At 38.2% G+C, this 19,381-nt stretch overlaps 2 protein-coding genes across 3 annotated transcripts; both read left to right on the top strand.

Annotated features, from left to right (window-relative positions):
• On the top strand, nucleotides 1–7,050 carry LOC121981012 (filament-like plant protein 4). 2 transcript variants are annotated; one of them, XM_042533323.1, is made up of 6 exons: nucleotides 1–199; nucleotides 1,560–1,628; nucleotides 2,235–2,412; nucleotides 3,313–5,722; nucleotides 5,845–5,899; nucleotides 6,334–7,050. In XM_042533323.1, exons 2-6 carry the CDS (start codon nucleotides 1,584–1,586, stop codon nucleotides 6,745–6,747), a joined length of 3,102 nt encoding a protein of 1,033 aa, XP_042389257.1. In that variant the 5' UTR covers nucleotides 1–199; nucleotides 1,560–1,583; the 3' UTR covers nucleotides 6,748–7,050. The 2 variants fall into 2 exon arrangements, with proteins under 2 accessions (XP_042389257.1, XP_042389258.1); XM_042533324.1 differs by lacking the exon at nucleotides 1–199 and adding an exon at nucleotides 744–979.
• A 221-nt stretch (nucleotides 7,051–7,271) lies between these two features.
• LOC121981013 (eukaryotic translation initiation factor 4B3-like) lies at nucleotides 7,272–14,713 on the top strand. Its single transcript, XM_042533326.1, has 2 exons — nucleotides 7,272–8,503; nucleotides 14,350–14,713. The coding sequence occupies exons 1-2, from the start codon at nucleotides 7,362–7,364 to the stop codon at nucleotides 14,408–14,410; spliced, it is 1,203 nt and encodes a 400-aa protein (XP_042389260.1). The 5' UTR covers nucleotides 7,272–7,361; the 3' UTR covers nucleotides 14,411–14,713.
• The last annotated feature ends 4,668 nt before the right edge of the window (nucleotides 14,714–19,381 follow it).

Here is a 19,381-nt window from a genome sequence, read left to right as displayed (position 1 = left end):
GGAACCTGAAGCCGCGACAGGAGGAAGCAGAGCGAAGGAACTGGCGAAGCAGCAACTGCTTCCTTCTCTTCCGTACTTCCTCCCGCATTTCGGCACTGGATTTCCTTGATCGTATACCGAATCTGAAGCGTAAGGCGAAGGATCGGCAGACAGCGAAAAGGGGATAGTTTTCTCGCTAAATCTGCCTACATTTCATCGGGTATGCGACGGATTCAATTTTTGGATTTTCCGACGCCTTTTCCGATGCTTGTAGCTGTGTTTCTCTTCCCTAACTTTTCTTGTTAGCATATCACTGGTCGCTTTAACCGAAAGGGGCAAAAAATTCTTTCCTTTGAATAGCTTTTGAACAAACTCCGACTCAGTTCTTAATCTTTTTCTATGATTTTAGAGTTATTTTTTTTCCGATTAAAGGTTTTAAACTTCATGAAGCAAGCGGAAACCCTTGTGCTCTTGCAGTAAGAATTGTGAGATGATAAATAAGGTTAAAAATAATAAATTAGCGAGAAATAGAAGGAACACGGTGAGCTGGCCTTCTTAATGTTATCTGCTTAGGGTTGCTTCTGAAGCATTCTTTCTCTAGGCAGGTGCGCGAACAGTTATCTACGCAGGTATGCTTCTACCATATACTTCCAGACTGGAAATCTTTAATTGATTGTCCAAGTCAATAACACCTCATGCCCCCACTCAATTTAAATGTAGTTCAACTACCTCTGGTCCATTTCTTCTACAGTGCCTGTGGAAGTCTTCCAAATACCCACACCTTCTTAATTTTCTTCTTTCCTAACTCGTCTTCCTGCAGGCATCAATGGCAAACCTGCATTGATGCATAAACTATTAGGGATTCTTGTTCATGATAGTCTACCATACTATTTATTCTTGTTTCGGAGATTTAATGATAAAGTTTGATTTGAGGTTTTCAATGATGGAAAGTTGTTTTTCACCTGAACTGGACCATAATTATAGAGAAATCGATTACAAGGTATTACTTGCATGATCATCTCTCGGTTTTAATTTCTGACAGAGCCTTAATGGATAACATGTTTTGTTTCTAGTTTACCATGATATCTTACTTTATGAAGATAAATTAGTACCGTGACCGTCTATATTTGGATTTTGAATAATAAAGGTGTCTCTTTTTTGAAATTCTTTTGCTTACTCTTTGCTACTTTTCACTTCTTCAGATAGCTTAAACCTTTCAGTAAATATTATTTATTTATTTCAACAAGAAAGGTGTCACTTTAAAATTTTTAACTACTTTGTGATACTTCTCATTTCTTCTGATAACTTTGACCTTTCAGTCAATATCATTGATTTTATTTGTTTTTTGAACAAGAAAGGTGTCATTGTCTGATATTTCTTACTACTTTGAAATACTTTCAATTTCTTCTGATAACTTAACCTTTCAGTAAATATCATTGATTTTTGTTTTAATCTTAATTATCCTAGTTATTCGGTTTGCAACTTATACCTTCATCATTATCATCTCATAATACTATGCCATTCCAATTTTTGTTTTGGAGCCCATTGTGCTTCTACTTATTAAAGCAAATTTACAACAGCGGCAATAGGCAACTTAGTGGGTGATGGATCGGAGAAGTTGGCTCTGGAAGAAGAAGTCATCTGAAAAGGTAGTAATTACTTCTGACTCTTTTGCAGCATTGTGTAGCACCAGAAAAATCGGGCAAATTATATCTGATTGTTTTTGTTTTTTTTTTATTCGATATTAGAATCTGAACCAAAGTTTGCAATCAAGACACACTAGTTATTTATACTACACTTACAAATATAGATACTTCCATAATCCAATTCTCATATATATTTTTTACATCAGAGCAGCAAGATGTGCATTTTCACATTTCTAGTGATCATTATTCACCAATCACCACCACAACCATCACAATCCCAACTATTTGGGGATTTCTATTTTTGGTAGTGATGAAACCCCACCATCATCATTCCAACATTTTGGGATAGCAAAACCCATGTTAAGAGATGACATCATTCACACTCACATATATAGTACTAAATTCATTACTTTATGATGATGAAGATGATGCCTAAATTCTTGAAGCTAAATGATCATCATTCAATAGTAATGTCTTGATCGAACTGCATGATTTTTGCAGTTATTGAATTTTATCCTTGTAATTTGTGAGTCAAGCTAATTGCTTCATCATATTGATTCGATTATTTCATCATACATGATCACTTGCTTCACTTTGCTTTATTTGCAGGATGTCAGCAACATCACTAACTATGTACAAATATCTGCTGAGACATATGCAAACCTTATTGATCTGGAAGATCAAGTGAAGATCTTAAATGAAAAATTATCTGCAGCAGAAAATGAGATAACAACTAAAGATAATCTAGTCAAGCAACACGTTAAAGTTTCTGAAGAAGCCATTTTAGGTATTAATTTCTACCCTTGCATCATTGTACAGGAATAACTTTGGTGGAGCAAAAGAGACCATTTTGTAACATTGTCATCCAACAAAATTCGTAATACTACAGTTAACTTTTGATGGGTTAGTTGGAATATGCTAAATATGGGTAAATATCCAACAGGTAAGTGTTCCATGTTGGTGTATATGATGGAAAGAACTAGAGAGCCAAGCACTAATGTAGGGACTTACTAAGTCTTGCTCTGGTAGAATTTGAACACAACACCTGCTCTCATCTCCAATACTTGGTCTGTTCATGTATGATCTACCCTTACTAATTTTAGATGGTATACAAATCCCAGTTACATAGACTCACATACACATCAAGCTTGGTATCCTCTTATCTTAAAGACTTGACCTATTGAGACACTGCCTGATCCAAGTGAGTACAAGGACCAAAATAATATATGCACCACTATTCCAGGTTTATAATGACGACTCTTGACCTCTTGATTAATCATCTAGAAGATTGCTTGGTGAGAAGCTCATTGATTTGCTATGAGTACTAGGACACTTTAAGTTGTATTAGTTTTAATTACTTCTTCTAGAATCCTTTACTTGCATATCTTGTAGTTGCTTATTCAGATCCTTCCCCCTCAAAATGAAAATTTTATATTGTTCTTAGAAGTTGATCTTACTACTATTTTTGCCGTTGACTAGATGAAAACCTAAAAATTAGCCACAGAAGTCTATAGTTTAGTTTCAAATTCAGGATTTTTATGATTGAAGCACAAACTTCAAAGCTAAATTATAAAAAGGAAATTTCAAAGGATTAGTGTCAAACTGCAGGAACCTATCTGAAATATCACTTTTTAAATTCCTTTTAATTTGAATATTGATAATGGTCATTTCTTTTTTATATGTGTAGGTTGGGAAAAGGCCGAAGCTGAATCATCTGCACTGAAGAATCAACTTGAATCTGTCACGCTGTTGAAGCTCACAGCTGAAGAGCGTGCATCTCATCTTGATGGTGCCCTAAAAGAGTGCATGAAGCAGATAAGGAATGTGAAGGAAGAAAGCGAACAAAAACTACATGATGTTGTCTTTGCCAAAACCAAGCAATGGGAAAAGGTCAAAGCTGGGCTCGAAGAAAAGCTTACTGATTTTGAGCAGGAACTACTTAGAGCTTCTGCTGAAAATGATGCACTTTCAAGATCTCTTCAAGAGCGTTCAGATATCCTTATGGAAGTTAACAATCAGAAAATGGAAGCTGACACTGAAATTGAATTGTTAAAAATCAATATTCAATCTTGTGAAAAGGAAATTCGTTCGCTGAAATATGAGCTGCATGTTATTTCAAAGGAGCTTGAAATTCGGAATGAAGAAAAAAGTATGAGCATAAAGTCTGCTGATGTAACCAACAAGCAACATTTGGAGGATGTCAAGAAAATATCTAAGTTGGAAGCAGAATGCCAAAGGTTACGATGTCTTGTTAGGAAAAAACTTCCTGGGCCTGCTGCGTTGGCACAAATGAAGCTAGAGGTGGAGAATTTAGGTCGTGACAATGCTGAGAGTAAGCTGAGACGGTCACCTTCTAGGAATCCTAGCCTGCATCTCATGCCAACTGCTGCTGATTATGCTTCTGATAGCATCCACTCACTGAAAAAGGAAAATGAATTTCTTACTGCCCGTTTATATGCAATTGAGGAAGAAACAAAAATGCTAACAGAGGCTTTGTCAGAACGGAACGGTGAGTTACAGATTACAAGAAGTATGTTTGCTAAAACAGCAAGCAGGCTTCAGAGTGTGGAAGCGCAGTTTCGGTCTTTCAGCCAACATAAGATCTCACCAAAACCAAGCATTGGCATCTCTTTCGATTCTACCTTAAGACAATATGAAAGCAACCCCCGAAGCTTCACCTCCACGTCTGAAGATGGAACTGATGTGGATACAACTTATTCTGAATCTTTGGCAACAACATTATTGCCAGATCAATCACAATTCAGTTCGGAAAAAGAGACTAATCTGGAACTTATGGATGATTTTCTAGAGATGGAGAAATTAGCTTGTTTGACATCTCGGCCCAAGGACATGAGGGCCACAGCTAGTTCCCATGAGTTTGATACAGTGGAAACTCAAAATGCTGATGTTGGTACATTAGATGTCCAGAATGATAATACCAAAACAGAACTGCTGATGTCAGGAAAAAGAGAAAATGGTCATTTTCCTGATAATGAAGGAGAACTTGAAAGGAATGAGCTTGGTTCTCCCTTGGTAAAGCTGCAGTCAAGAATTGTTTCTATTTTTGAGTCTCTGCCTCAAGACATTGACGCTGCTAAAGTCCTTGATGATATAAGATACATTATACAGGACACACAGGAAAAATTGCTTGGGCACTCTGTTAGCTGTGTCATCAAAGAAAGCAATATAGGAGATGCTTCTTGTGAAAAACAATCAAGCAATACCGACATGGATGAGCTTATTAATATCCGCATTTATTCTGAAAAGGAGAACAATTCATTCCCTGATGATAAACATTTCTTAAATCAGGAAGTTAAGAATGCAATCTCTGAGATTCAAAATTTTGTATTATTTCTTGGTAAAGAGGCTGCAGAACCACAGTATAGGTCATCTGATGTTCAAGGACTAAGTGAAAAAATCCAACAATTCTCTCATTATGTCAAGAAAATTGTCTGCAATGAAGAAAGCTTGAGTGATCTTATAGGTGTTTTATCAGAGGTTTTATCTGAAGCCAGTAAATTGGGTTTAAGAATTATATTTGGTATGAGGTCTGAATGGGAAGGCAATAGTTCAGATTGTATAGACAAGGTAACATTACTAGAGAATGGAGTGACACAGCAAGAACTGACAGATGAGAATGTTTCAGGCAATTTTAATGCTTTAACTCAATCTTCCTCTCATCCAGAGATTGAAGGGCCTAATGGTGAAAACTGTGAAGAAAGAAACATGATGACTCAGCTATCCTTGGAGGAAGTTCAACAGATGAGGATAGAAAAAGAAAAATTGCAAGTTGAACTTTCTACTTACACTGAATTATTGGAGGCGACAAAAACTCGACTCATTGGAACTGAACAAAGGCTGGAAGTGCTTAAATCTGAATTGGCTGCAAGCCAAAAATCAAACAGTTTGTCTGAAACTCAATTAAAGTGTATGACTGTGTCATATAATTTGCTGGAATCACACACTAATGAATTGGAAGCTGAAGTGGATCAACTACATATAGAAGTCCAAACTTTGAACAATGAGCCTCAGGTGGAAAGGGAACTTCATCAGGATGATTTAGCTAAATTGAAAGAACTTCAAGAGAAAACTGAGAGGTTAGAGATTATCTAGACTCCAGTTGTTGAATGTGTGAATTATGTTCGTTTATTTGGTGTTTACACATTTACTTGTGAATTCTATCTTTGATTTTTTTTCTTTTTTTATTTATTAAATACAGGACTGAGCAAAGCACAAGAATCTCAGATTCTGATGCTGATACTATCAAAAATCAGGTCATGTACACTTTTTCTGTCCATCCTATTAGTTGCCTTCTTCTTTTGTGTTGTTTTAAATGATGACATTGTCGACTGTGGAACCTTTTGCAAGCATTAAGATTGTCCTATCATCTGTATACCCATCTCTGCCTCTTGAACTCTAATATTTATGCATTGGAAACTGGCCGACAATCCTTATTTTGCAATGCACTTAGTCATTCTTTTGTTCTCATATTTGTGATTCATGTCTTTCAAATTGGTCGACGGATTAAACTCTCTAATTTTCTCTAGTTAGCATCTAAAATCTAACGATAGTCAAAGTCCTCACAACATTCACAGATTCATAAATTAGACTAGGGCAAAAAGAACAACCTCAGTTTTGATGATTGAATATTAAAAATACTCGTGCACCTCTTATCAGATCTCATAGCAACATTCTGGTTCCCTAACAGGAGAAAGACATAGCAGCGGCAACAGAGAAGCTGGTCGAGTGCCAAGAAACCATACTTCTTCTGGGGAGGCAATTGCAAGCACTGCGACCGCCAACAGAGAAATTGGAGCCTTGTCCAAATACTATACATCAAATGAATGATCAAGATGCACACGTCCCTGTTGCCTTAAACAAAACAACACAATCAGTGCCTGAGGCAGAAAGTACACCAGTAACAGTTAATGAACTTCTCTTGGATGGACCTTGCTCTCCTATTAACCAATCAGATGCGGAAGCAAGTCATCTTCTGAAATCACCTTTGAACTCTAAGCTCCAAAAGCATAGGTCTCCTGGATCCTCTTCTCCAAATGCTTTTCCTGAGAAGCATGGGCGTGGATTTAGCCGGTTTTTCTCCAAAGGGAAAGGTGACAATTAGTTTACAGTCCATCCACTAGGAAGATAAATATTTTCCAGATGAAGAATAAATGGATTCACAGTGGTTGATCCAATACCAGTTATTCCTCTCAAAGTTCAGCTTTCCACATCCTCAGTGAAGAAATGCAGATGATGTCTCAATTGTGGTTTTTCTTTCCATGCACATTTCTGTAAGTGATGAGATTGGAAGTCAGTTTCTCAAGGAACAAAAATCAAATCAGAAAAATTGTGATTTACAAACTTGCATTTAAACTGCTGTTCTTGAGTATCTTATGTTGGCTAATGAAGTCTGCGGTTCAGTTCATGTCCATATCTTATTTTTAATTTGTATGATTTATCTGGAATTAATGAATTAACTTATCAATTAAATTTAAATGTGCACATTTTATTTTATGAAAATGTGTGTACTTAGCTGACAGATTAACTTAGCCAAGTACATGTTGCCCGGTGCCACGTGGATACTATCCAGCCAGCTGTAGCGGCAGGTATGTCATTCTTGGAGAAGGAGACCAGTCTAGAAACGCAAACGCCGACTATTTGTTGGGCGCGTGGAAAAGATTCTTATCGCATCGAGTCGAAAGATCGTTGGCTTCGCGCGCGAGAGAGACGATAACGATGGCGGCTTCGGTGTCGGCGTGGTCGAAGCCTGGCGCGTGGGCGTTGGACGCCGAGGAGCACGACGCGGCCTCCTCAGTCGGCAACGACCTCGACTTCTCCGCCCCGCTGCCGGGGCTGCAGCAGCAACCCGACTTCCCCTCCCTCGCCACCGCCGCCGCCTCCAGGACCTCCAAGAAGAAGAAGAAGGCGCAGCCCGTCTCCCTCGCCGAGTTCACCACCGGCAAGCCCGTCTCCTACGGCGCCGGTGGCCGCGCCCTTGCTCCCGCCGCGCTCACCCCGGAAGAGCTCCTCGCGCTGCCCACCGGCCCCCGCGAGCGCTCCGCCGAGGAGCTCGAGCGCTCCTCCTCCCGCGGATTCGGGTACTCTTACGGCGCCCGCGGCCGGGCGAACGGGGAGGAGGCCAACCCCAATCGTTGGGGCTCGGCTAGGGTTTCTGACGAACCCAGGAGGGGTGGGTTCGGCGGATCCAACCGGGAGCTTGAGCCATCCCGCGCCGACGAGATCGACGACTGGGGCGCCGCCAAGAAGTCTTCCATGCCGGAAAGGAGGGAGAGGGTAGGCGGCGGAAGGGTCTCCTTTGAGTCGCATTCTAGGGCGGACGAATCGAACAGCTGGATCTCAAACAAAAGCGTTGCCCCGCCGAGGGGCGGCGGATTGAGTGGATCCAGAGAGATAGTGCGCGGTTACGATATGCTTAACAAGGAGGGATCCGACAGCGGCCGGGCTGATTCTGAAACCTGGGGAAGAAAGAAGGATTTTGCGGCTCCTGATGGGTGGAAAAAGGAAGAGGAACCACGCAACGGAGGAAGGCGTAGGATCGTGTTACAGCCCCGCTCCTTGCCTCTATCCAATGGAGAGAATTTAAAACCAGTCGAAGGTGAGCAGAACATGGTATCTCCTGAGAAGAAGAGCAAGGCCTCGAATCCCTTTGGAGCAGCTCGTCCACGAGAAGAGGTTTTGGCCGAAAAGGGACAAGATTGGAAGGAGATCGAAGAGAAGCTTGAATCCACGAAGATCCGTGATGTACACCGTGAAAGTCTTTCCTTTGGCAAGAAGGGATCTGAAACTAGTAATGGCAGCGCAGATAGCGATAAGGCTTGGAGGAAGCCGCTTACCACTGAGGCTTCTTCTCCTGCGAGGTCTGACTCTTAATTCCTTTATCTCAACTACGATCAAAATTAAAATTTTCTTTTTGCGTGATTGCCAATTCTTCATCCCTTTAATTTTTTTAGATTTCGTTCTTAGTTTCCATGTGATCTGGGACACTGTTAGTTATGGCAATGTGCTCGTAGGTTTTCCCTTGGTATCAATAGATGCATGCTTCCGTCATGCATTTGTTTGACAAGCTAACAACTTGGTTATATCTGATTTTTGGTGAAATATTAACAAGATGTGAAGAAAGATTCGAGAACATATTCCACCGAAAGAACTGTTCAATCTATGAATCAGGCGCCAGTTCAGATGGTTGACACATGTTGCTCTCCCCCTCAGTGATATTATCAACTTGATTTTTTTTTTTAATTCTGTGCTACCTTTATGATGAAGTTTTAACTCGTTTCAGCTCACCTCCTAGGAAATTAGGAATATATGTGCTCTAACAGTTTTCTTTAAATATGAAAAATGAAATTGACCAGCAACTACCAGCAGTGGCTTGGTCTAGTGGTAAGAGACGTTAGGTCTGGAGGAACTTCTGCCAATGTGTAGGGTTTGAATCCGTATGATGATACTTCTGTAAGTGGGTGGATCTATCTTGTCATATCCAATATAACATGGCAAGACAAAACATATACATATATCTTGATTTGTTTATCTGGTACATGTATGGATCTAGTTATCTAACACTGACAGAGTTGCTTCTAAAACTTTTTGTCATGATCAATGATAATGTAGATGTGATAGAGAGCTGTCTCCTAGAATTTTGTCTGTAGCATGGGTGCAATATCTGATCCATTCATATATGAATTGTAGGGGAAAAAAACTAGTCCCTCACTTGACAGAATTGTATGGAAAATGATCTATAAATTTGATACAATAATCGTAGTGACCTCGCAATCTAACGAACAATTGCAGCCAACCAAACAAATTTTGATGGTATGGTGATAAGCTTAATGTGATGCTCATGCTTGAAGGAATTGTTGTCTATGTATACATGTATCGAAGTTGGAGTTTAACAAGTTGGCTAGCAAATATTGGTACTTTGCTGAATATCAGAAATGTGATCTAATACATCAATGATCAACACCCCTTGTGATGAGATGGATAATATCTAATCTTGAACAGTAGTGTTCCTGGTGTGTTGGCCTTAGATGCTGGATGTTAGTAGTCTTAAATGCAGCAAATCTTGATAAGACTTACCAAAAATCAGTATATATTATGCTATGTACCCATCGTGGGGGCCTGAGTGGACGTAGGGCTCGAGCGTGCTGCGTGCACTCAGGTGCTCACAAGAGGTGGCCAACACACAGCTACTCACCGTTCTATGCGCGACTGCGACATGGCACCTGCCACGTTAGATTTTTTTTTAAAAAAAATTCTTCTTTCTTTTCCTCTCTCGCGATGTATTTTTCGCCAAAATTAGGTTTTCATTTTCGCTGGCTGGCTCTCGTCTGAGCGCGATTGCAAGTGACACCGTCCTCGCTGAGACGTTGTTCCTCGCCGAGATTAGGTTTTCCCTTTCCCTCACAAGTCGCAAGACGCCGTCCCTTAGCAGGGAGGCCCCATCCCTCGCTAAGACCCCATTCCGCACCGCGAAAACGTCCTTCGCACAAAGGGGTCTCGCCGTCCTCTCCGCGAGACGCCTTTACTCATCGCGTGTCGTTAGCCTCCGTCCTTCGCCCCAGCCTGTGGGCACCGTTGTGAAATGCTGTCTAGTATGATTCAAGTCCATTCTTCCTACCATATTTGGGAGTTACAGAAGGCACTTTGAAATTCATTAGGATTACTGTTATTTTATAACATTTGACTATAGAATTTATATCATTTCAACCCATTAGAATTTACATGGTTACCTTATTTGATAACATTTGTTATTTTTCCGACACTATTATTCTCTTTGGCTGAAAGCCATAAAGTTTACATGGGACAATGTCCAGTAAATCCTACTCTTTGGTTTATCAAACAGAGTGGTTGTGACTCCCAGTAATGTGGATCAAGGTGTAGGTTAGTTAATTCTCAAAATAATGTTGGGATTATGCTGTTTGAAATAGAGGTTGTTTGCATATTATACCTAGTCAGAACCTTTTGGAACCTTCAATATAATATCGCAGATTGCCCATTTTATGATCTTTATCACTTTTGCACTTGTCATGCTTATTAAATACACTATTGCCTATGTTTCACTTATAAACATTCAAAGATTTTTCCTTTCATTTTTTTTTCTCATTTACCAAAAATAAATGTTTAATTTTTCAATGTTATCGCTTCTAATCTAGATAGAGAATTTGGATGTCCTAGGTTCTGATATTCATTGACCAAATTTTCCATGATTTGAACTGCATCTACAAGTTCTATAAGCATGTATTCATTAGTTATGCTTCGATGATCAAGTAGTAGTTGAGCTTGGAAAATGTCAAGTTTGTTATCTTCCATAGAGATATAATATTCATAAACTTGATTCTAAATAGTTGAGATTTACTTAGGAATGAACCAGTGACAATTTGTCATAAATTCATTGATAATTATTTTATTGAGAACTTACCAGTTTCATCTTACCCTAGAATTTCATAGGAGATCATCTTCCTTCGAATGTAAATTTTAAATCCTAGTAAGGATAAGATGAAGTAAGGATAAGATGAAGGCTAGTACCAGCAGTGTGAATAAATTTTTATTTTAATAACTTTTATTCTTTTGGTTGTTCAATTTACAGCAAATTTGCAAAACAACATTTCTTTATATCAAAAAATGATAAGTCGTTTCATTTTAAGTTTTAATCTTTTGGTTATATAAGATTTTAAATATTATTTTAATATAGGAGAAAACATATGTTGTCTTTGTTAGGTATTTATGACACGTCGGTAGAAGCATCTAGTAAAGTTAATGACTTTAAGCTATACACCAGTCTTTTAAAAGTGGAGAGGAGGTAGAAAGAGCTTTTTATGCACCTGGATAAAAAATCTGCACCCATTTCCTTTACATCGAGTGGAAACGAAATTTCATGTGCAACTTCAATTTCAAGATAAAGTTTAGTTCAGGGAGAAAACTTCTGAAGTCTGAAAAAATAACTAAGTTGCAAGATGCTATATGTTGAAATATGTATTTGGGAACTCTTGCCCAAATGCACGGTTGATTTAACAATTCAAAATTCTCGTCTAATCATGCTCATCTTCTTCATTGCAACTTGATTGATTTTAATTATGGTGCATTTGGACATGAGTTCACAAGTACATATTTCATCAACATATTACATTTCAATCATCATTACTAATTTGCAGAGAATCCAATGTTGTTTTTCCTCTTATAATGCATCTTTCAACTTAGTTATTTTTTCATACTTCGAAAGTTTTCTCCTTGAATTTGAACTTGATCTTGAAATTGAAGTTGCACATGAAATTTCGTTTCCACTCGATGTAAAGAAAGTGGGTGCAGATTTTTTATCCAGATGTGCCTAAAAAGCTCTTTCGGACTCCTCTCCACTTTTGAAAGACTGCTATATAGCGCCCTTAAAGCCATTAATTTGACAAGATGCTTCTACCTACGTGTCATAAATATCCGGTTCATGTCCAATAAAGACAATATATGTTTTCCCCTATATTAAAATAACATTTAGAATCTTGTATAAATAAAAGATTAGAACTTAAAATGAAACGACTTACCATTTTTTGATATAAAGAAACATTGTTTTCAAGTTTCCTGGAAATTATTCAACCAAAATAATAAAAGTTATCAAAATAAAAACTTATTCACATTGCTGGTACTATGCTTAATCTTATCCTTACTGGGATTTAAAATTTACGTTCGAAGGAAGATGATCTCTTATGAAATTCTGGGGTAAGATGAAACTAGTAAAATAATTATCAATGAATTTATGACAAATTGTCAGTGACTCACTCCAACTAAGTTAATCGCAACTATTCAAAATCAAGTTTACGAATATTATATCTCCATAGAAGATAACAAACTTGACATTTTCCAAGCTTAACTACTACTTGATCATCAAAGCATAACTAATTAATACATGCTTATAGAACTTCTAGATGCTGATCAAATCATGACAAACTTAGTCAATGACTATTAGAACCTAGGACACCCAAATTCTCTATCCAGATTAGAAGCGATAACATTGAGAAGCGATTACATTGAAAAATTAAACATTTATTTTTCGTAAATGACAAAAAAATGAAAGGAAAAATCTTTAATGATTATAAGTGAAACATAGGCAATAGTGTATTTAATAAGCATGACAAGTGCAGAAGTGATAAAGATCATAAAATGGACAATCTGCGGTATTATATTGAAGGTTCCAGAAGGATCTGACTAGGTATAATATGCAAACGACCTCTATTTCAAATAATATAATCCCAACATTATTTTGAGGATTAACTATCCTGCTCCTTGATCCACCTTACTGGGAGTAACAACAACTCTGTTTGATGAACCAAAGAGTAGGATTTAATAGACATCGTCCCATATAAACCTTACGGCTTTTAGCCAAAGAGAATAATAGTATCGGCAAAATAACAAGTGTTGTCAAATAAGGTAACCATGTAAATTCTAATGGGTTCAAATGACGTAAATTCTATAGTCAAATGTTATAAAATAACAACAGTAATCCTAATGAATTTCAAAGTGCCTATGGTAGGAAGGATGGACTTGAATCATACTAGACAACGTTTCACAGTGGTACCTATAGGCTGGTGGCGAAGGACGGAGGCTGACGGCCCGTGATGAGTAATAGTGTCTCGCGGAGAGGACAGCGAGACCCATTTGTGCGAAGGACGTTTTTGCATCAAGGAATAGGGTCTTGGCGAAGGATGGCGGCTCCCTGCGAAGGGACGGAGTCTCGTGGCTCTTGAGGGAAAGGGAAAACCTAATCTTGGCGAGGGACGGTGTCGCCTGCAATGGTGCTCGAGAAGCTCTCACGGGCCGTGAAACCTAATTTCGGAGAAAGAAATACATTGCGAGAGAGGAAAAGAATGATAAAAGATTTTTTTTTAAAAAAATCTGACGTGGTAGGTGCCACGTCGCAGTCGCGCATGGAACGGTGAACAGCGTATCAGGATTGTATATATGTATTCAACTTATAACCTATTAGCAAAATAGCATTGTAAACTCACGACCAATGCCTTTCATATAACTACTCCAGATATCCCTTAACTATCTATTTTGTTATGTGTGGTAATGAAAAGCTATGCATGGAAAACTAAACAGATACAATACGGTGATGTAAATTTGCTGTGTGATTGGGAGAGAATTAGCTGATAAGAAGCTCATTTCACATTTGGTCTGTAATAACACCTATCGAGGTTAATTATTTTTGATGGATGGATCCCTGAGGAGCTCTGGAGAAGGAACCCTGTTCTCCAACATAGCATGGTTGTTGTTTGTTCAGATTAGCTAGTACTTCAAGCCTTATGCAGAGTAATGATACTTGGTAACCTCATTTCTTAATTTTTTCTTCATCTCAGAGGGCACACCTAAAGTTGAGAATTTTCCAAGGGATGTACCTGGTTTTAGAAATCCACAACGGTGCAGTTCCCCTTTCGAAGACTCCCTGTTCCACTCATGCACAAGAACCATGATTCGGTTAATCATGGATTTGAAAATCTGAGAATTGAAAATCAAGTGTATTTGAAACTCCCTTCTGAATTCATGTGCACTTGGAAAATTCGTAACTTAATATGTCTTTTGGAAAATTTTCCTATTTCTTCCCATGTTTCATTTGCCTACCAATAATTATCCAGTTTATTCTTATACATTCGTTGTGGTTGATGTGTTTTCCCCTTCATTTCTGAACTTTAATTAACTTCTGACAACGACTTCATTATAGGCATGACAAGGCTGAGAACACAGTGCCCGAAACTGAAGCTTCTACAGCTGATCGCCTCTGAAGTCTGAACGGGAGAGATTTTCCAGATGATGGAGACCTTTTTACTGGTTTTATGGGGGAGAAAAAAATATACTTCTGCTAGAAAGCAGTTTTGGTAGTTGGATGAGCTTTTCTACTATATTTTATCTCTAGGATTGTCGACATATTCTGAATCTCTTGGGCCACTATTGTTATTTCTTTAGGTGTTTTTATTCCGGGATTTTGTTTAATTGTTGTGGTTGTTGGTTACGTCCATGAAGTGGTTTTGAACTGTAATGATTACTTGAAATCACATTGGTTGAGATAATTTATCGTATTTTTATTAGATGCCTCTGTTAATTATGTACTTAGGGATATAAAAATAAATACGTGTATTCTCTGTCTCCATTAATATGTTTTATACTTGCAAAATAAACACGGAGTCTCCTGATTGGTGGTACTCTTAATCGAGCACAGATTGCTTGGACCACACACTTGTATTTATTTTCGAATCGTGGTCATGATCTAGTCGTAAATTGTTATGATCTCTTTTTGAATTCACCGTCTTCATCATGTTATAGTTTTTGTTCGGAGTGGATGGTCGGAGGTTGTCCGGAGACCTTTGATGGCTGCTCGTTTCAAACAAAAATTATAATCTGGTGGGGAATATGAACTCAGGAAGGGATCATAACCATTTATGGTTTATTTGGGAGGAGGTGAGGGAAGGGGAAGGAAGGAGAAATAAGGGGAAGGGAAATTTTGAACCTCGTTTGGGAAGGAGTGAGGAAAGGGAAGGAAAGGTAAGAAAAGGATAAGTTTTAACCTTCGTTACTCATGGAAAGAGAGATTTTCTTACACTCCGAATTAAGATGTAAGGAAGGGGAAATGAAAACAAAATATTTTTTATTCCAATTCTATCCCTGTTCTTAATAGTTTAAGAAATATTTCAATTTCTAATTTATTATGTCGTCGGAGTTTAATTTTCTTGCCTTCTTCATAACTCGCTTGCTACAAGATTATTAGAGGAGAGGATCCGACACGTCTTCTAACTGAATTGAAGGGAGAAATTATTTTTGTCGTCAAAATTTAAAGGGATATCTACTATTTTTTAATTTTTCCATCAAAATTTAATAAGTTTTTTGAAGAATAGGAATTCTCGTTATCAGCGCGTTATCTTTCAAATTTTTTTTATTTAAGATTTCTAAAATCATTATTTTCATTATTTCTCATTTAATTATTTGATTATCGGTAATTCATTGTTTTGTTATTTTGTTATGAATAGTATAAAAAATTAATTTCTTATTAAAAATAGCTAATTTAAATGATAATATAAAAAATTAATTTTATTATTAAAAATATCTAATTTATATTTATAAAATAAATATTAATATTAGGAAAATTTTCTAATTTAAAAAATAAGGGTATTTTTTGATGTATACCCAAGGGCTGAAAATAGGAGATATCAGTTATCACTTCCGGAAGGCCTAATTCGTAAAGAAGATTCATGAACAAGCACGGCTGAATATTGAGAAAAGAACTTAGCAATACATGTAACAAGCTAACAAGGGGCGCAAGAAAATTGTGTTTGAACTAGGAGAATGAGTTTGGTTACACCTCTGAAAGGAGCGATTTCCGGACAAACGTCGTTCTAAACTTCCACCTCGAGAGAATGACTCATTTCAAGTATTAGAGCGCATCAATGATAATGCCTACAAATTTGAACTACCAGGTGAGTATGGCGTACATTCTACTTTTAATGTTGCTGACTTATCCCCGTTTGATGCAGGTGATGATTTGAGGACAAATCCTTTTCAAGAAGGGGAGAATGATGTATGCCCAAGGGCTGAAGATAGGAGAGATCAGTTATCACTTCCGGAAGACCCAATTACAAAACTACGGGCAAAGTGTTTCAAGGAAGCACTAAATGAGCTAATCAAAAAACATTGGGAGGACTATGAGCAAGGAGAAACCAAGATAATCGCAACTGCTAGTCGTGGCCTAATCCACGTAATCGGGCACAACCATCCGTGACTGACCGTGCTTAACGGAAGAACGCTAATAAGCATGCAAAGCATGGGAATTCGTTCATGCATGAAGACTTTAGTATTTTAGATTGTTTAATGAAGCATGCAACTTGAGACTCTAATTGTGCATGCATTTATTTTGTTTTGGGTTTCTAGATAGCTTGCATGAGGCATGCAACATTGGGACTCTAATTATGCATGTACTTATCTTGTATTTTCCTTGTTCACTCCCATTATATAAGAGAGGGACATCTTAGTATGAAGCAACTTAGTTTTTGGTGAGATTATGTGCTCTCTTAGTTCTTGAAAGAACTTGCTAAACTTATCGAGTCTACTCTCGTGGCGTTCAACCCATCGAAACTTATCACCCCTAGGTGTGGCGTTTCTTTCCTTCGTAGGTTTGGTTCGTGCCAATTCTTGGTTACGGGTCAAGGCTCACACTCTTGTCATTTAGTTCTTGGGGTTCTATCTACCTTTGTTTCGGGTTTCATCACATTTATTGGTGGGGTTCGTATCATCTGGTATCAGAGCTTCGGTTCAAAGGCAAGTGCAAATCTATCTTTACTTGTTGTTCAGCCAAAAGCAAAAAAAAAAAAATCATGGAAAAAAAAAGAGCGCAACGAAAAGACAAAAAGAAGAAGAAGAAGAAGAAGAAGAAAGCGCAAAAAAAAAAAAAAACTGCTTGTGTGAATCGAAGTAAATTGTCTTCAACAATTCTTTTCTTGTTTTCCTTATTCTCAAACTTCTACTCTTTCATTTTCTCTTAAAATTCTGCCATCATAAATTTCGGTGGTATCTTTTGAATTGCTACGTGATATTTTGATTTGTTCTAGAGTTTGATCAAGAACTGAGAGATATCATCAATTGAGAGCTACCATCCAAACGTGAGTTGAGTGCTTGTGAGATTTTCTTTCATTTTGCAGTCATGTCCAACAACCAGGAGGATGGAGCAAATGAGGGGGTTAGACCACTTCCAAACTTGCAATTACAAGCATTGATGGGGGAGATGCAGCGGATGATGAGGGCGGAATTAGAATCCATCCATGAGAGGTTAGATCGAGTGGAGGATGGGACACCAAGAAGACATCAACAAGACCGTATTACTAGACCACAACGAAGACATGCCCAAGGGATTGATGTCGAAGAAGATGAAGAGGTTATTGTGGAAGACTTTGATGAGCAAAACTATAATCGGGGCAGGATTGGATATCGAGGAGATAGAAATGGAACTAGAAGAAATAATGATTTAGGAGGGATTAAGATGAAAATTCCAACCTTTCAAGGAAGAAATGACCCAGAAGCTTACTTGGAATGAGAAACTAAGATGGAAATGATGTTTGACTATCATGAATTCTCAGAGTTTAAAAAGGTGAAGTTAGCTGCCATTGACTTCACTGATTATGCTATTGTTTGGTGGGATCAAGTGGTGATGACTCGGAGAAGGAATAGAGAGCAACCTGTGTCTACTTGGGAGGAGATGAAAGTGCTCATGAGAAGGAGGTTTGTACCCAGCCATTATTATAGAAGCTTATATCAGCGGCTTCAAAGGTTATCTCAAGGCTCCAAAAGTGTGGATGAATATTTCAAGGAGATGGAGTTGTCCATGTTCCGAGCTAATATCGATGAAGATTGGGAAGCCACCATGGCCAGTTTTTTACATGGTTTAAACCCAGAAATTGCTGATATTGTTGAATTGCAACATTATGTTGAGCTGTCAGACATGGTCCACCAAGCACAAAAAGTGGAAAAACAACTCAAGAGGAGATGATTGGCTGGGGGGGGGGGGACAACCAATGACTACTCATGGCACATGGCGGACAGCTCCAAGAAAGGAGGAACAACCTCAAAATAAGCCAAAGTTTGAACCCTTCAAGAAGCCCAAACCTACACCATCTACTACTCAAGGTAATCGCGAGCCCATTTCCTCTAAAACTCGTGATATCAAGTGTTTTAAATGTCAAGGGCATGGTCATATAGCTAGTCAATGTGTGAACAAAAGGGTGATGGTAATAAACGCTCAAGGTGAACTTGAAACGGAAGATGAGGATGAAATAGTTGAAGAAGTGCCACAAAAAGAGGACAGTGATGATGAACAACATGCTGTTATCGGAGACTTATTGGTGGCCCGACGAGTTCTAAATCTACAAGCTAAGGAGGAAGAAAGTAATCAAAGGGAGAATTTGTTTCATACCCTTTGCTTTGTCAATAACAAGGTTTGCAGTGTTATTATTGATGAGGGGAGTTGCACCAATGTGGCAAGTACTGATTTGGTGGAGAAATTATCACTACCAACTCGGAAACATTCATGACTTTATCGACTGCAGTGGCTAAACGATTGCGGAGAAATCAAGGTAACAAAACAAGTCTTGGTAGCAATCTCCATTGGCAAATATGAAGATGAGCTGTTGTGTGACGTAGTTCCCATGCATGCATGCCATCTATTGTTGGGAAGATCTTGGCAATTCGATCGAAAGGTAACACATGATGGCCTCACAAATAAGTATAGTTTTACTTTGAAAGGGCAACCTATTATTCTTGTACCGTTGACTCCAAGACAAGTTATGGAGGACCAGTTGAGACTACAAAAAGCAAATGAAAAAAAGAAAGAAAAAGAAATTGAGAGAAAAAAAATTGAAAAAAAAGAAGAAGAGGGAAAGAAAAATGAGAGGAAAGAAGATGAGAGGAAAGAGACAAAAGGAGTGGGTAAGGAAAAAAAAAGAGAGAGAAAGAAAAATATTTTTTATGCAAACAAAAAAAAGTGAGCTTAAGCGAGCTTTGCTTTCAAATCAGCTGCCCCTTATCCTTTTGTATAAGGAGGCACTCTTGAGCACTAACGACCTTAACAATTCTTTGCCTAGTGTTATTGTTTCTCTCTTACAGGAATTCAAGGAGGTCTTTCCTGAAGAGATTCCGCATGGTTTACCTCCAATTAGAGGAATTGAGCACCAAATTGACTTCATACCTGGTGCCTCCATTTCGAATCGACCTGC

The sequence above is a fragment of the Zingiber officinale genome, chromosome 5A (assembly GCF_018446385.1).
Source record: "Zingiber officinale cultivar Zhangliang chromosome 5A, Zo_v1.1, whole genome shotgun sequence".
NCBI lineage: Eukaryota > Viridiplantae > Streptophyta > Magnoliopsida > Zingiberales > Zingiberaceae > Zingiber > Zingiber officinale.
This window is presented reverse-complemented; position numbering and strand designations above follow the sequence as displayed.